This window comes from Antedon bifida, chromosome 7 (genome assembly GCF_963402885.1).
Source record: "Antedon bifida chromosome 7, ecAntBifi1.1, whole genome shotgun sequence".
NCBI classification, from domain to species: Eukaryota; Metazoa; Echinodermata; class Crinoidea; order Comatulida; family Antedonidae; genus Antedon; species Antedon bifida.
In genome coordinates this window covers 15,800,209-15,816,684 of record NC_136232.1, presented here as the reverse complement: position 1 = coordinate 15,816,684, position 16,476 = coordinate 15,800,209, and the positions used below count along the sequence as shown (strand labels likewise).

The 16,476-nt window shown below is 32.4% G+C and overlaps 1 protein-coding gene across 4 annotated transcripts in view; it reads right to left on the bottom strand.

Annotated features, from left to right (window-relative positions):
* Positions 1-16,476, bottom strand: part of LOC144849190 (MORC family CW-type zinc finger protein 3-like) — a 72,465-nt gene that overhangs the window by 4,116 nt on the left and 51,873 nt on the right. For 3 of the 4 annotated variants that reach the window (XM_078706227.1, XM_078706228.1, XM_078706230.1), the window contains 3 exons: positions 13,888-13,944; positions 1,137-1,286; positions 927-946 (listed from right to left, as the gene is read on the bottom strand). In XM_078706227.1, coding sequence (XP_078562353.1) covers positions 927-946; positions 1,137-1,286; positions 13,888-13,944 — 227 coding nt within the window. The remainder of the gene's footprint in view (positions 1-926; positions 947-1,136; positions 1,287-13,887; positions 13,945-16,476) is intronic. The other variant, XM_078706229.1, reaches the window with a different exon arrangement.

The following is a 16,476-nucleotide window of genomic DNA, read 5'->3' as shown; positions in this document are numbered from 1 at the left end:
AGCTAATATTTTTACCCTTGACCTGAAGTTTACGTGTAGTGAATTTCATTATTATGTGATGATTAATTATGGAGATATAATTGATAATGTGAATTCACAAAATGGCGTATAAATGACGTCACGGTTGAGTGATCACGCTGAAAAGCTTATTAGGATTAAGTTACAGTATTTGAAAGATATTGTGAAATTTTTGTGATCATTGACATTCAACTTTTTGAGATATTTGTTACACAAAATAGTGTACAGAAAGAAGAATAAAGATTTCATCCAATAACAATAGGTGATCATTTTATTCTAAATGATCACCTAAGGTGATCATTTTATTCTAAATGATCACCTAATAAAGATTTTATACAATAACAATAGGTGATCATTTTATTCTAAATGATCACCTAATAATGTAAATTCTGCTAGTAATCTATGGTATGAGGTTTCTACCATATTTACTGCAGTAGTAAGATAGCTGAATAAAAGCATTGTGGTTCGACATCTAATACTGTACATCGTGTATTATTATTGTCTTGTAGGGTGCTGGCATCGTGCTGCTGTGACCTTCGATTACTGAACGCCCTCTAGCTATTAGTGCATATTGGGTGTAACAGTACTACTAATTTGCAATTTGTGACAAAGATGTGATTTTGGGAAATACAAACCTGTATCCTAGTCATTTGAGGCAAAAACAAAGTCTCTCTACAGACATACATTACATATATGCAAATATTGAGAAATGGGGTCAAGGGTCAAATTTCGTACTTCCGTCAAATGTTTCATTATAGCAAATATAAATATGTACATTCTTAATAAGCCTTGATTTGATTTAGGACTATTTATATGTCTTCACAAAATTTAACTTTTATAATTTGTAATCATGAAAACTACAAAATGGATTGTAATTTATCATGAATAAATATAGTAATGACACTTACTTGTTTTCTGCATTTTCAGCCTGAAAACAACAAAGTAATATAATACATTATGTTTATATTCTTTACAGATTTCCTTTTTTAGTATAAAAAAGTAGTTATTATTCTCCACAGTTTATCACATTCTGGCTTTATGCTATATAAGTGTAAATTGGTGCAGTAGGGAAATGTGTGATGTAAAAAAAATGACCAGTTAACCCAAGATATAATAACCTTTTCAATATCCATCACACATGTATCGAGTTGTTCCTTCTGATTTAAAAGTTCCTTTTTAAGGTTTAACAGAACAGCATATTTTGAATGTTGTTCAATTTCATCTGGCTTATTCACCTCTTTTTGAGCATTCTTGTTCTCTGTCTTGGCCTGGATGAGAGAAAAAAACATCACAAATGTTTGTTAATGGGTAAGAAGAAACTTGCTAACAACCATGACCAACAGATCAGGAACTACACTATTATACAAATAATGAAGGTTTATGAGTGCAATGGCGCAAGTAAAGATAAGTCAGATCTACTACGTGTTGTTAAGTATGCATCACGTATCATTGGATTTGAGAAGAGCTCTATTGAATCTGTTTTTGAGAATCGATTAATGAAGAAAAGACATTCTATATTGCAAGATTCATGCATAATGTATTTGAGGTGGTCACATATGATGAGGAGATCAAAATTTGAGCATCACACCTCTGTCACTCATCCCGATGATATGCAAATTACCTTAAATATGCAAATTAGGGTGAAATTACAGGGTTATCATATCTCAAAAACTACTAGTCCGAGAGAGTTGATTTTATCACTGATTTATTCAAAATGTATATATTTATATTTACTCTAATGAAACATTTTACGAAAAAATGACCGGAAGTACAACATTTGACCCTCGACCCCATTTCTCAATGTTTGCATACACAATGTGACTAAAATGTCTGTAGAGACTTTATTTTAAGGTCAAATGACCCAGATGTAGGTTCCTAATAGCATTAGCGTTTTTCGAGATATGGAAATTGACTGTAATTTGCATATTTCATATAACTTGTACTACTAATTTGCATACTTTCGAGGTGCTATACTGGCTATATAAAACCTGTATCCAAGTCATTTGAGGCCAAAACAAAGTCTGTAATACATTTTAGTTGCATTATATGAAATAGAGTTGAGGGTCAAATGTCATACTTTCGATAATTTTTTCGTAAAATGTTTTATTAGAGCGAATATAAATATGTACATTCTGAATAAGGCTTTGAAAAAATCAACTCTCTAGCATTAATGGCTTTCGAGATATGGGAAGACTGTAATTTCACCCCCTTTTGCATATTTCATGTAATTTGTACTAATAATTAGCATAATTTCGAGGTGCGTGACAAAGGCGTGATTTTGGGAATTACAAAGCGGAAACTACAGTAGTATCCGAGTCATTTGAGTCCAAAACAAAGTCTCTACAGATATTTTAGTCAAATTATGTATGCAAACATTGATCAATGGGGTCGAGGGTCAATTGTTGTATTTCAGGTCATTTTTTCGTAAAAGGTTTCATTAGAGCAAATATAAAAATGTACATTCTGAACAAGTTTTTGAAAAAATCAACTCTCTAGCCTTAGTGGTTTTCGATATATAGGAACCTGTAATTTCACCTCCTAATTTGCATATTTCATGTAACTTGTTCTAATAATTTGCATACTTTGGAGGTGAGCGATACAGGTGTGATTTTGAGATTTACTTAACAATCCTATGTTGACTATTAGAAACTGTATCTGAGCCATTTGAGGGCAGAACAAAGTATCTACAGACATTTTAATTCTTTCTTTCACATTCATCCATTTCTTTTTAGCTTTCTTTATATTACAATACAAGTATGTTGATTTTCAATCAAATTTTTAAGTTCAACTCGGAACAAGTTCCAAACCACTGTTGATTTAATTTTTTAATGCTTTTCCACACAGATTGAATAAAATTTGATTTATATATACAAAAAGTGAATAATGATATTAATTCATTGACATTTTCACTTTTTCTTAAGGGATATAACATTAAAAAACCATAGTGTTAAACTTGTTCCATGCATACTGGATACTTTCACAAGCATACAGTTTCAATCTAAATTTGACAACGTTCGCATAACTCAGTTGAAGATATTTTCCATATCTTCATTCTTAATTGTTTACAAGCCAATATACGGTGTGCTTATTTTTTTGCAACATGTTTCATGCTATAATCTTTGTTAAACCATATTTGTTTCCAATCAAAATTTATTTTCTTAAACTCCGATTCCCATTTAAATTTACAAAAAGGAGAAGTAGAAATGTTATTGATGAGGTGTTTATAATAAAATGAATTGTTATAGTTGTTACAATATAGAATTGTTTACTTATACAATTTCAGTGGTTGTTATTTTTTCCTTCAAATTTGATTGAAGGAAAAGCATTTATAAGTATTATCCCACTTTGTTGTTTTGAAAAGGATGGGATCAATTCTTTGGTGGTCATTATTCTACAGTTTCTTGTGTTATCTTTTATCATTTTATAACCTGACTGTAGCCAACCTTTGAAATATAATGTTTTACCTTTACTTTTTTATAAAACAATTTTCCCACAAATTCTGCATTTCTATGTCTTTTATGTTTAAAAGTACACTGCTAGGGCTTAACAATCTCTTAATCCAAACAGTCGAGACGCAGATAGCTCAAATGACCATTAAATCACTAATTTTTGCCTGCGCATGCGTCAAATTCAGACCAGGAAGTGTAATATGTTGGCACCTAGCGACGACATGCAATGAATTTTTGCACGGAAGTGGCTTTAGAAATCCATTAAAATTTCACCAATCCGGGTCCTAATTTAGCTGCCAAATTTGGTAAAGACTATACCAAATATAGAAGTACCTCCCCGCCAAAAAATTCTGTATAAAAGGAGGATAATGTTAATCACTGGCCATTTTTTGAAATCACAGTTGTAAAGTACTCATGTGAAGTAAGTCTTGGTTTTGGTTTGTTGTGGTTTGTAACAAGCCAGCCGATTTTTTCTTCACCAGCCAAAATTAATGAACCTGCAGTATGTGTATAATACATATTTAATAAACATTTTGTCCAATTTTAGGCTCTGTTCATGCATAACAAGTATGTTTAAATCGTGTAAATTTAGCAGTCACTTGTTCGGGCCGTCGCTATCTTTGTTTATATTTTTTAACCATATCGTAATTAATTACGTCACTTCACTCTTCGGAAAATGGCTGGTTTTTTAGAATTCATTCGCCGTCCTCAAACGAATCCAGCCATTTTAAAAATAATATCCTTCGGTCAAAATGTGTGGCTTATATATTTACATCATATATATATAAGAATGGTGATTGTTCATGATGTTTTTGCTCAAAAAATTTTCTAGCACTACGCTAGCCGCCACTTACTAAGATCGATACAAACTTACACATGGCTAGCCTAACTTTGATAGGATTTTCAAAATGTATGCTGGTAAAATCTGAAATTGCTAATGTTTTAATAATCAATATTTTACCCAAAAAAGAGGGGTTTCTTTTTTGCCATAGTAATATTTGGTCCAATTTAGTAATTTTTAGTCGCGTGCAACTCGACTCTACAACTCACTATGTTGGTTGGTTGGTAAACACTAACTTGAGCATGTGACTTCAGCCATGTATATGGTATATGGTTTTATTCCAGTTCTTTTCCTCACAAACTTTTTCATTGTAGCCAACATAAATACCTAAAAATTTTACTGGATTTTTTGTCCATGTTATAAAAAGGTGTTGTTTCATTATTTTTAATGGAACAAATCCACATTCCTTTCCTTTTTCCTTTATTTAATTTTAAACAAGACATACTACAAAAAACATCTATTTCTTTAAAAAAATGTTTTAGACTAATTTTGTCTTTTGAAAATAAAACAGTGTCATCTGCTAACTGACAGATTTTTACTGTATTATCAATGGTATTTGACAATTCAATGCCTTTATTGTCTCTTAATATTGTTTACCAGTATTTCTATGGCTAAAATAAACAATAGCAGACAGTGGACATCCTTGTCTCACTCGACATTATCCATCGGGAAACTTTTAGATAGCCATCCATTATTTTCAATAACACATTGTGTGTCTGTATAGTAATTTAACCCAATTCGTAAATGACATTCCAAAGCCACAATTTTTGCGGCATTTGAAAATAAAGTCTATCTAGAGAGTCAAATGCTTTTGTAAAGTCAAGAAAAACTAATGCACCAGGAAAATTACGTTTATTGGTCTGGAACCAATCATATTTTCTCGCCACCAAACCGTCCGTTGAATCAATAATTGAGGGAATTACTTTTTGTATTCTACATGTTAGGGCATAGGCCATTATTTTGTAGTCTACATTTAACCATGTAATAAGTATCGAATTTGATAATAATTCTCTTTTTCCATTTTTAAACAATAACTTTATTATTCTTTTTTTTTTGGGTTTTTGATAAATCATTTTTATTATATCTATAATTTAAAGATGCAGATAACATTTTTGTGACATGATCCCAGAAAAATCTATAAAATTTTACGCTTAGTCCATCGGACCCTGGGCTTTTACTTAGGTGCATTTCATAAACTGCATTTGTTAGTTCATTTATGGTTCACAATGTAAAATTTCTTCTTACAATAATTGTTTGGATTTTGATTGATCAAGATAATTATTTACATTATCAGGAATTTCTTGTTTTGAGTATAATTTTTTTTTAAAAATCAACCTGTTCTCTTAATATTTCATTGGTTTCATGGTGTTAGCTTTTAAAAGAGTTCTATTCTCGAATGAATTTGGGCTCCTTGCGTCTCAATTGTATAAATATCATCAAGCTGCTTAATTTTGTCATTTAATCTACGACCAGTTTCTTGACTGTAACCTAATTCTAGATTTTTCCGTAAGTTGACTAACTTCTTTTATTAATTTTTCTTTGGTAGAATTTTAAAAATTTTTCTTTTTTGAACAATATTTGCATGTGAACCCTTTTCTTGGAATTTTTAGGTATTCCCATAAATTATCTGGTTTTAAGTCGTATTCATTTTGGTTTGCTTTTTCAATAACATTGATTACATTTTAATGTATATATTTCATCGTATGCGATGGAAAGCTTTTCATTTCCTTAACGACAACGACATCGTCTAAGGAAACCTTTCAAATTACAACTATTGTTCTGTGGCTTGCATATATTAACTATAGACAGTCTCTTCCTATGACCATTGAACTTTACTCACCTGAAGATTGAGGAGGTATTTTTATCTCTCTCATGAAACAGTCTGTAGTGTTAATAAATATGTTGAAATATCAACCTGAGTCTTGATTTTTCATTTATATTGCTCTGCCTCTGTATCAAGCACTCTTATTCAGGATCTGGATAAAGTCTACCACGCAGATTATTCGCTCCTATTTTTGTTGAGTACTGTTTTGATCAGCATGGATCGTATTGACCTCGGTTATTCAACTAAGAACATCCCTACGGCTCAGCCTAAATAATATTTGAAGTACATGATCGAGAAGGTTGAACTGTTCCTTAATCGTATGTGATCGAAAGCTTTCCATTTCCTTAACCCAGCGACGACATCGTTTAAGAAAACCTTTCAATTTAAGTCCTAAAAACCACCTACCGTTCCAGAACTTAAGAATTTGAAGACAAGATGCTGAACCTTGTTCAGAGTATCGAGTTTGATGATAATAACAGCTGCCAGTTCCAGAGAAAGATAACCAAAGATACTAAAAATACAAAGAAAGACAAAAAGCTATTGATAGCAGCAGATAAAACTAACAACTTTTACAGCATGAACACGAACAAATATCAAATTATTAAACAAGAACATAACAAAATCGTACAAGAAGGTACCAACGAATACTGTAAGTACAATAACTAATGATGAGATTAAAATAGCTAAAAAACTTTAACTAGATGAGAGAATAGAAGTAACTGCCAGACGAAACGCCTTTATTACATTGAAAGACCAAAAGACAATTTTGATAAATCAACCCCTCCAAGTCTGAGATAGAAAAAGTAAGCAAGCGCATCCTAGAAAATATTAACAAGAGTATCAAACAAGCGACGAAGTTAAACCAGTGGAGAAACACAAGCGAAATAATCAAATGGTATAAAGGTATACAAGACAAGACTCTTTTGTTTGTTTCGACATTTCTGAGTTCTATCCTTCAATATTCTAAAACCTATTATCTCAAGACTTTGTTGGACAATTTATAACGATTTCTGATGAAGAAAGAGACATCATATTTAAAGCTAAGAACACCCTATTATTTAACAATGAGTCAGTTTGGTGCAAAAGAAACACACAGACCATGTTTGATGTTACTATGGGTAGCTTCGGTGGAGCAGAAACATGCAAATTAATTGGTTTATTCATACTAGCCAAACTTGAGACAAAATATGGTAGATGGACTTGCTGCGTTTCGCAAAACACCGCGCCAGATTGAAGAAATTAAAAAGGATCTTTGTAATACATTCAAGGAATACAATTTGAAAATCACCATCGAGGCAAACAAGAAGATAATTAACTATCTAATTATGTTAGCTATCTATGTTACGCTTAATTTGAATGATGAGACTTACAGACCTTTCCTGAAAGAAATAACAAACCATGCTAAGCCCACTGTAAGAGTATCTACGGTCACGCTAAGGTCAAATTTTCTTTCGTTCTTGGTTAGTCTGTTCTTGTTTATCATTTGTTTGCTCGGCATGACCTTGTGGTGAACAAAGTAATTTTGCTTTGAACGTTGGTGTTACCATTAAGTCTTAGACCGGGCATTTCATCTTTCTCGATTGATTCTTGGTCCTCTTCACTTTCTTCTATGATCGATTCGTTGGTGATATAATCACTCATTTTTGTGAAGTTGTTTGAAACATCTTTTTCTTTCACTATTTTTAAACATTTCCTGAATGAATAGTTCACCTGTGGATAGCAAGAAAAGTAGGTCATCATGCCGAGGTTGAATCCGACATTGGTTTAGTATTACTGTACTTGCCGCTCTCATCAGTTGATCATTACTTTTGCTTGGTTGTCTGTCTTGTGTAAAGATCGATGGTAGACTTTATTTCTTGTAGGTTCACCGACACAGAAATTTTCCGCTTGGCCATCTTTTCGGCATGTAATTGGAATAATTTTTGGACATTGGTTGGCTTTATGACCTCATTACAATTGAAACATTTGTTATGTGGGTCGTTGATTTTGGTGAAGCGTTGTTGGCTCCTTCTGAATGGTGCAAATATGACTGCTCTATCACAATTCACAAATCTGAATAACTTTCCATTTAATCTAAATTTGACATATTGAATGTCTCCTATCAGTTTCTATCCAAGTTTATTTAAACAAACCTTAAATTCGTCATTGTGCACAGAGATCTTTTATTAGTAACCTGGGAGATATGGATTTATATCATAAACCGTTATGCCTGCCAGCTAACTAATAAGAACTCGGCTAACTATGTGATTTTAGTGATTCAACTAATATAATTATGTGAACTGTACAATTTATTTGATTTTAGATATTCACTAATAATAATTATATTGATCATTATTTAAGGCCTTTGCTTTACATGAACTACAATTTGTTTTAGTAATTTTTAATTCTAATGTAAGACGATAATAGTTTTACATTTTTTTTTTACATTGTTATCAGCCAGGCAGCGTACAGATAAGACGTGTCTCGATTACTCTCTCTCGTGAACTGGTTTTTCGCCAGTGTTTTTCAACTTAAATCGACACCGATCCAGAATAATTGAACAACATATGGAACAGTAAGATCTGGATCTACGCTCAGCCTGTATTTTAACTATTTTATCTGAAATTTTTAATCGTTTTTATCCAGTTTTAATCCTCGTAAGACCATACTACGACGAGGGCGAGTCGGACCCAGGCAACGATCAAAGGAGAGGTGCCCGGTCTGGGCGGTGATTTCATCCTAAGCCTAGCTCGACTTTTTGCTGTTTTTAAGCCTAAGTGCAATATTGATCACCTCGATCTAAGTATCAACGACATCATAAATACTTTTTAAAGAAGTTTTATATGGATATGTACAGTTTTTTGATGTATTTTGGTGTTTTTTTATTCCGTTTTTATCCTGTTTACATTTGATTTGCTTCGTTGCGCTTGGCGGGAAGTTTTAATCAGCTGACCAACACTTGTTTACCTGTTTGATTGACTTTGCTAAGCTCCTGGATGACATTCAACCACTGATAAGGTAATTAAATCACTCTTAATAATGGCAGCGATTACTACAAATGTTCTTATTATTTTATGCCTTCTAGTGAGAATTAACTTTACCTGCCGCCCAACGTTAAACTCGGACATTTTTTCTACGTTAAACTCCAGCATATATGATAGCTGGGCAATTCAACCGAAGATACATACGGATAACCTGAATATAATGTCTCCCTTATGGACATTGTACGGATCTTCTAAACCGTATCCAGTTTGCCGCTTAAACTTAAAAAACCCAAGTTTCCTGATGGTACTTATTATTATCGCTGGAGACGTTTCTCCGAACCCAGGACCAATCAGAAACCCATGTTCAATTTGTAAAAAACCGATTGCGAAAACGCACAGGGCAATGAAATGCACTGAATGTAAATGTAACTACCATATCAAGTGCGGAAGAATAAATAAAATTGTATATGATAAGCAACGGAACTCGAAAGATAATTGGTTATGTCAAGAATGCCTCTTCAATCAGCTTCCGAATGATGAATGCATCAGTGACATTAATATTCATGACGAATTTATTGCCGACACAAATAATGTGAATGAAACCCAACAAGATGGACATACATGTACAGAAGACATTTACGAGCATTTAAGCGAGGAATTCAACGTGTTTAACAAAGGCCTACATTTTATTCACCTTAATGCGCGGTCATTAGTTAATAAAATGTCTGAACTAAGGCACATCGCATCGAAGACCAAAGCTACTGTTATATCCATCAGCGAGTCGTGGCTGGACGAATCCATCATCGATAACGAGATCAAAATTGATGGATATACAGCGCTCAGGAAGGACAGAAACCGGTCTGGTGGTGGAGTTTGTATCTACGTAAAAAATGAACGCGCCTTCACACGTAGAAATGATCTGGATATCGACGATTTTGAAGCAATTTGGATAAATATATATCTGCCTCGTTCAAAGGAAATTGTGATTGGTACATGCTACCGCCCACCAAAACAGAATGTAACTTTATTTCAGAACAACTTTGAAGAAACTGTATCAAAAATCAAAGAGAGTAGTGAAATTTATATTCTTGGTGACTTTAACATATGTACTTTAAATATTAATCCAGTATCGCAAAGATATAATGATTGCCTTATAAGAAATGGTTTTAGTAATGTTATTAAGGATATAACTAGAATAGGAAAAGAAAAAAGCTCATGTTTGGACCACATTGTTACTAATGTACAAAATAATGTGAAGCAATCTGGAGTAATTAACATTGGCCTTAGTGACCATTTTCTTATTTATTGCACTAGAAAAATACCTAAGTCTCATGTTCATAAAAATGAACACAACTCCGCAAAATTACGATCTTTAAAAAACTATAATGTAAATAACTATCTTGAAACACTTAACGATATCGATTGGTCTGTTGTCACTAATAATGTCGATGTAAATATCGCGTGGTTAACTCTTAAAGATATCATCATTAAGGTGATCGACTCAATAGCGCCAATAAAAAAAGTTAGACTTAAACAAAACATAGCACCCTGGTTTACCTCCGAAATTGCCGATGAAATCAAAGTAAGAGACACACTTTTAAAACAATTCAAGAAAGATAAATCTAATCCAGATATATACAAATATTATTGTGCCTCTAGGAACAAAGCTCAGCGGCTGATCAAAAAAGCTAAATCTAATTATTTTCTCAATAAGATTGATGAAAATAAAGACAACCCTAAAAAATTATGGAAAACCCTCAAACAGCTCGGATACGAGAAGAAATGTAAAACAAACACTAAAATCGTTCTCGATGACAATGGTAAACAAACTTTCTGTCCAAAAGGCGTTGCCTCTCGTTTTAATGAGTTTTTCACGAATGTTGCGTCAACACTCGTCAAAAAACTCCCAAAATGCATAGGTTTTTTCACCATGTCCACTAACGATCTTCTTAAATACTACGTTAAATTAAAAGGAAAACTGTTTAAGCTAGAGCCTGTTACCATAGAATTTGTTAAAACTCAACTCGAAAGCCTAAATGTAACCAAAAGCGTCGGTCTAGATAATATTCCCTCAAGATTCTTACGTGACGGTGCGATAATCTTGGCTGAACCGATAGCTCATATCATTAACCTTTCGTTTAAAACTAATTGTTTTCCTCATGATCTTAAAACTGCTAAAGTTACCCCTCTATTTAAGAAAAATACTAGAACAAATGTTGAGAATTATCGGCCGATTAGTATTCTGCCTACGGTATCTAAGATTCTTGAAAAATCTGTAGCTATACAAGTTGAAAGGTATCTTTCCAAAAATAATATACTTTATGCCTATCAATCCGGTTTTCGGCAGGCCCATTCAACTGAAAGCAACCTCATAAATCTCATCGACGGTTTAAAAAACAATAAGTCCAAAGGCCTTCTTACTGGAATGGTTCTAATTGACTTACAAAAAGCTTTCGATACCGTCGATCATGTGATTTTAATTAACAAGCTAAAATGCATGGGTTTTAAGTGTACTGACTGGTTTCAATCTTATCTCGCTAACCGCACACAAGTTGTCAGTGTGAATGGTACCTGCTCTGAACCTCTTATAGTTACTCATGGTGTACCGCAAGGTAGCATCTTGGGCCCTATTCTTTTTCTATGTTATTTAAATGATTTTGCTTCTTGTATTGATTCTGATGTTCAATTATTGCTTTATGCTGATGATTCTACGATTCTGTATTCTCATCACGATGCCACCAAAATCGCTCATAAATTAAGTACTGTCCTAGCTAAGTGCCAGGACTGGTTAACTGAAAACAAATTATCTTTACATGTTGGCAAAACCGAAAGTATTATCTTTGGTAGCAGAGCGAAGCTTAACAAAGTAAAAGAGTTTTCTGTAGAATTAATGGGCCGTAGAATCAAAAGTACTAAGCAAGTTAAATATTTGGGTATTGATTTAGACCAATATGTATCATGTGATATCATTGCAACTAGTGTTATCAGTAAAGTTAAGTCAAGGTTGAAGTTTTTACATAGGCAAAGTTCGTGCTTGAATAAAAAATGTCGTAAACTATTAAGCACTGCTTTAATACAATGTACATTTGACTATTCTGCCTCGGCATGGTACGGCGGTGTCAATAAGAATCTTAAACATAAATTACAAACTGCCCAAAACAAGATGGCACGTTTCATTTTAAATGTTGGTCCGAGGTCTCACATAGGTGCCAAAGAGCTTTCCGATCTTGGGTTTCTTAATGTCAGCCTCAGAAATAAGTTTTTAAGATTAAATTATGTTCACAAAATTCGTTATAACTTTAATACGCCTTCTTTCCTTAAGGATAACTTTTTGTTAATTTCTGATCATCACAACCATTTCACCAGGGGTACAACATTTAATTTTGTCACTCCTAAGGCTACTGGCGTTAATGATACGACTTTTTATTTCTTAGGTATCCGTGACTGGAACAGGCTCCCCAATTCACTCAAATCAATACAAAATAATGCAACCTTCAAAATAAAACTTAAAGAATATTTTAATAATGAACAGCTTGGTATTTCAGTTTAATTAAGCTATTTTTAATATTGTTTTTTTGATGTTTTCTTGTCTTGTATGTATTTTCTTGTTTTTTCATTTTTACTGAGTCATACTTAACGATAATTGTACTAGGCCCAACCACTCACTTTTCAGTCATTACGGATTGGACCCCATTGGAAATAAGTTTACTTTTTTGTCGACTTAATGGGTTATCCAGGTATTCTTTTTATACATTGTATATTTTAACTTTTATGTATGAATATCAAATAAAATCAATCAATCAATCAATACATTTTTAACAGTATTTTTAACTTTTTATCTTGTATTTTTAATCTGTTATAATACTGCACGTTTTAAATTGTTGCAATATTGTTGTTTTAATCTACCAAGCAAAGTGAATTTCTATTTTTATGGACAAATAAAATTTCTTGAATCTTGAATCTTGAACTAATTATTTATGCTATTTATTATTACTTATGCACCTAGGGTGCGATTTGTCATTAAACATATAAAATCCAGCTGCGCCACGGAACTTGCTTGAAGAAATTAATCAACTAAACTATTTAAACTATGCATACATAGTGCCCTCATTTGTTATTAGTCCTCCCTAGATGTGATGAAAGACCGTTTTTGATTGGTTAATACTCACGGTAGTAGTTAGTTACATTGATAAAAAGATCACGTTAATTATTTCCTGCAGGTTCATATACTGTAGATCATCATGATTAAGAAACTCACGATAATTTCTGAATGTGAATCTAGCTAATGATAACTAATTGAACAGATTGTTTATTTAAGCAGATCGTGTGATACCTAAGTTACAAATACAATGAATAGGGTAGAGTTTTGTGGGAACTCTACATGAAATGCAAATGATTTTATATTTTTATTTTATATATTCCGAAAAGAAATACAATAGGTATAAATATTTATACAGTAAACTCTACCAAAAATAAATTTTCTTAAAGACCAGGTGAGTGAAATAATTTCTGCTCATAACAGTGTAAACTGTAATAATTATTTTTCTTAACTATTACATATATCTATACAAAATCTGTGTGCTGTACATACAGTAAGTGGAGCCATGATCTATAATAAAATTAAATGATAATGGTCTATTGCACACTAAAGACTAGCTGTTTCATGAACGAAATAATTAAATCTCTCTTCAATCATCAGATGTTAGCCACTGCAGAGTTTATTTAATTTTGCAAACTATATACAGTAACTATTTAAAATGAAAAAAAGAAATAAAAACATAAAATACATACCAATTTCTCTTTGAGGGACTTTATTATCTCTTCATTTTTCTGATTTTCATGATTTTTCTACAAAAAGTAAAAAAAAAAATGTTTAGTATTATTATGATTATGATCCAACAACTGTAAGTTATGTGTATTCATATTGTCATATTCCAAATCTTCTGTTAATGTAATAGTTTGTTTTTAAAATTGTTTGATGTATTATCATTTGAGCTAGTATATTGTAGATCAGATATTGTGTAAGAATTGGAAAAAGTATGTATTTTAAATTTATTGAACTGTGCGAAGTATGTAATTCAATGGTTTGAATTCTTATATTACATAGCCTATGTACTACGGGAAAGTGATTGGGCTGACAAGGCTAAGTGTAAGCGCTTCGAAAATAATGTAGTTCAAGTAGGTTTAAATCTGTTGATGAAGATGAATTATACAGAATTATTTACGAAATTAACTCTTTTCTACGGTGAATTTCACAAAATAGTAATGAAACTACATGATGCAATATTTAAAATACTGAAAAAATATCTTGATACCAGAGATATTAAAGTTTTGGTTTCTATAATCAGTTCTTTCAGAAAAAAATTATGGTAAAGTTAGACACTAGACCTACGTTTGTTTGACCTAATTTAAGGTCACACACTACATTTTATGTAAAAATAAATACTATATGGACCTATTGCGATAATTGTTTTCGCCTTTAAATGTTTAAAAGTGTGAAAAATAAGTTGATTCTGATAATTGAAGCGGCCCGCTAAAAATCCCAACATGCATCATGCGCGGATTGATATTGTCATATTGTGATGTGATTCACCCACTTCGATCGATAGCGTGAAAGTGTAAACAAATAACGAACCGTAACTTTTCAGTGAAAATACCAATTCTTCCCCAATTTCTCATTTTTGGGTAAAAATCGCAAACAAATGCTACCTCTTAAACTACTTGTAGATGGTTCTCGAATACACAGTAATTTCAGCGTAAAAAACTGGCGATTTCAAATGTATGTAAAAAATAGACACAGTGATTTATGTAGTCAACTAAACTTAGCACCCTGGGAATTAATTGAGTCAAATTTAACTAATGTAACATTAGGGTTGAAGGATGGTAAGAGAATGGGTGCAAAGAGAAACCATTTTAAAATATATTCTTTATCCACTCAGTAACAAAATATTTGTTTTCAATAATATACACAGTAAAACATTTGCCATTTAATAATTTGTAGAAACTGTCACTGACATAGTTGATTGAAATAGTAAATTACTTATGTAACGATACACCACTACGGCGTTTATATTTTTTGTTATTATTAATTAATGCTATTAACATTGAGAAGCAACTGTCAGTAATAAAGTTTAATTATGTGTTTAAACAGTACCCACACTCACAGTAAAACTGTGTGCTTCAAATGTTAAAGGTTTTAAATTTATCCCCCAAGGGCCCATAAATTTACCTACAGTACTTGTGGTATACCAAATAATTATACTGGGAGATTGAGAGATTGGAATGTTCCATTTATCACCAAGTCTATTTTAGACATATTTACTGTAGAGTGTCATGTATTCATATTTAGTTTTGAAGTTTTTCACGCTGCTGCTCTAGCCCGCTACGTCACAAGAGATAAATCATTCAGATATAAAGCATAGCGGCAGTTATAGTACTAGACACTGACATTTTTGCGAAAAATGATTCTCGACTATAATTTATAGGTACCACCTGTTGAATCCAAAAAACGTCTGGGAAAAGAGTCTAACAACAAATCCCAAAGCATTTCTGGTATTTATGAGTCCCATGATATTACTATAATTCGCTGTCAGATAATCATTGAATTATTATCAAAACAGTCCATTGAAGTTTTTGTTTGTAATAGGATACTTGAAGTTGAAGTATCTAGGCGTGATGAAGTGACCCCCAGACTTGACCTTAGCAATAACAATAAGCGAGCAGCGTTTTTTGTAAGAAATATTCTTGTTTAATATGCTTGGGCCTATACCAAAGTTATGTCTGCTGTCAGGTGTAAGCATAATTAGGAATTTAAATACCAGTGCATGTTCACTAAATAAATACTGGACAACTTACTAATTAAAATCAAAAGAAGCTTGAAACATATCAATTGGGAAAATTGTCACTAAATCACCTTGTATTTAGTATTGAATACGCTTATAGCGAAGTTACGCCCGTTGTCAGCTGTAATAATAATTAAAAATAACTAGAGGGTGAGCTCGCTCCCCCTCCAGGAAGTTTAGATGATGGTTCTCGGAATGATATTGACTCGGGTAAAAAGGTTTTAGAAGGACGTTCTCCTTGTACGTTTTCTGTCGGTTACCATTATTGAAAATGCTTGACATTCGTTAAACTAAACCTACTCTGTTTCACAGTGTCTTAGATGATTAATAACATTTTAAAGTATAGTGTTTATTGTTTGGTAGGGCCCTTATAGGGCGGAGGCGGAGGTGGGGAGGCGGAGTTCATTTGAGGGAGGTGCTTATTCGAGGGATATGTTTAATGTTTTTAGTTTTAATAATATGGTAACATTTATAATCAAATAAAATCCTCTAATAGATATAAAAAGTGGTAAAAAATGCTTGGTAAATTGTACGGTAG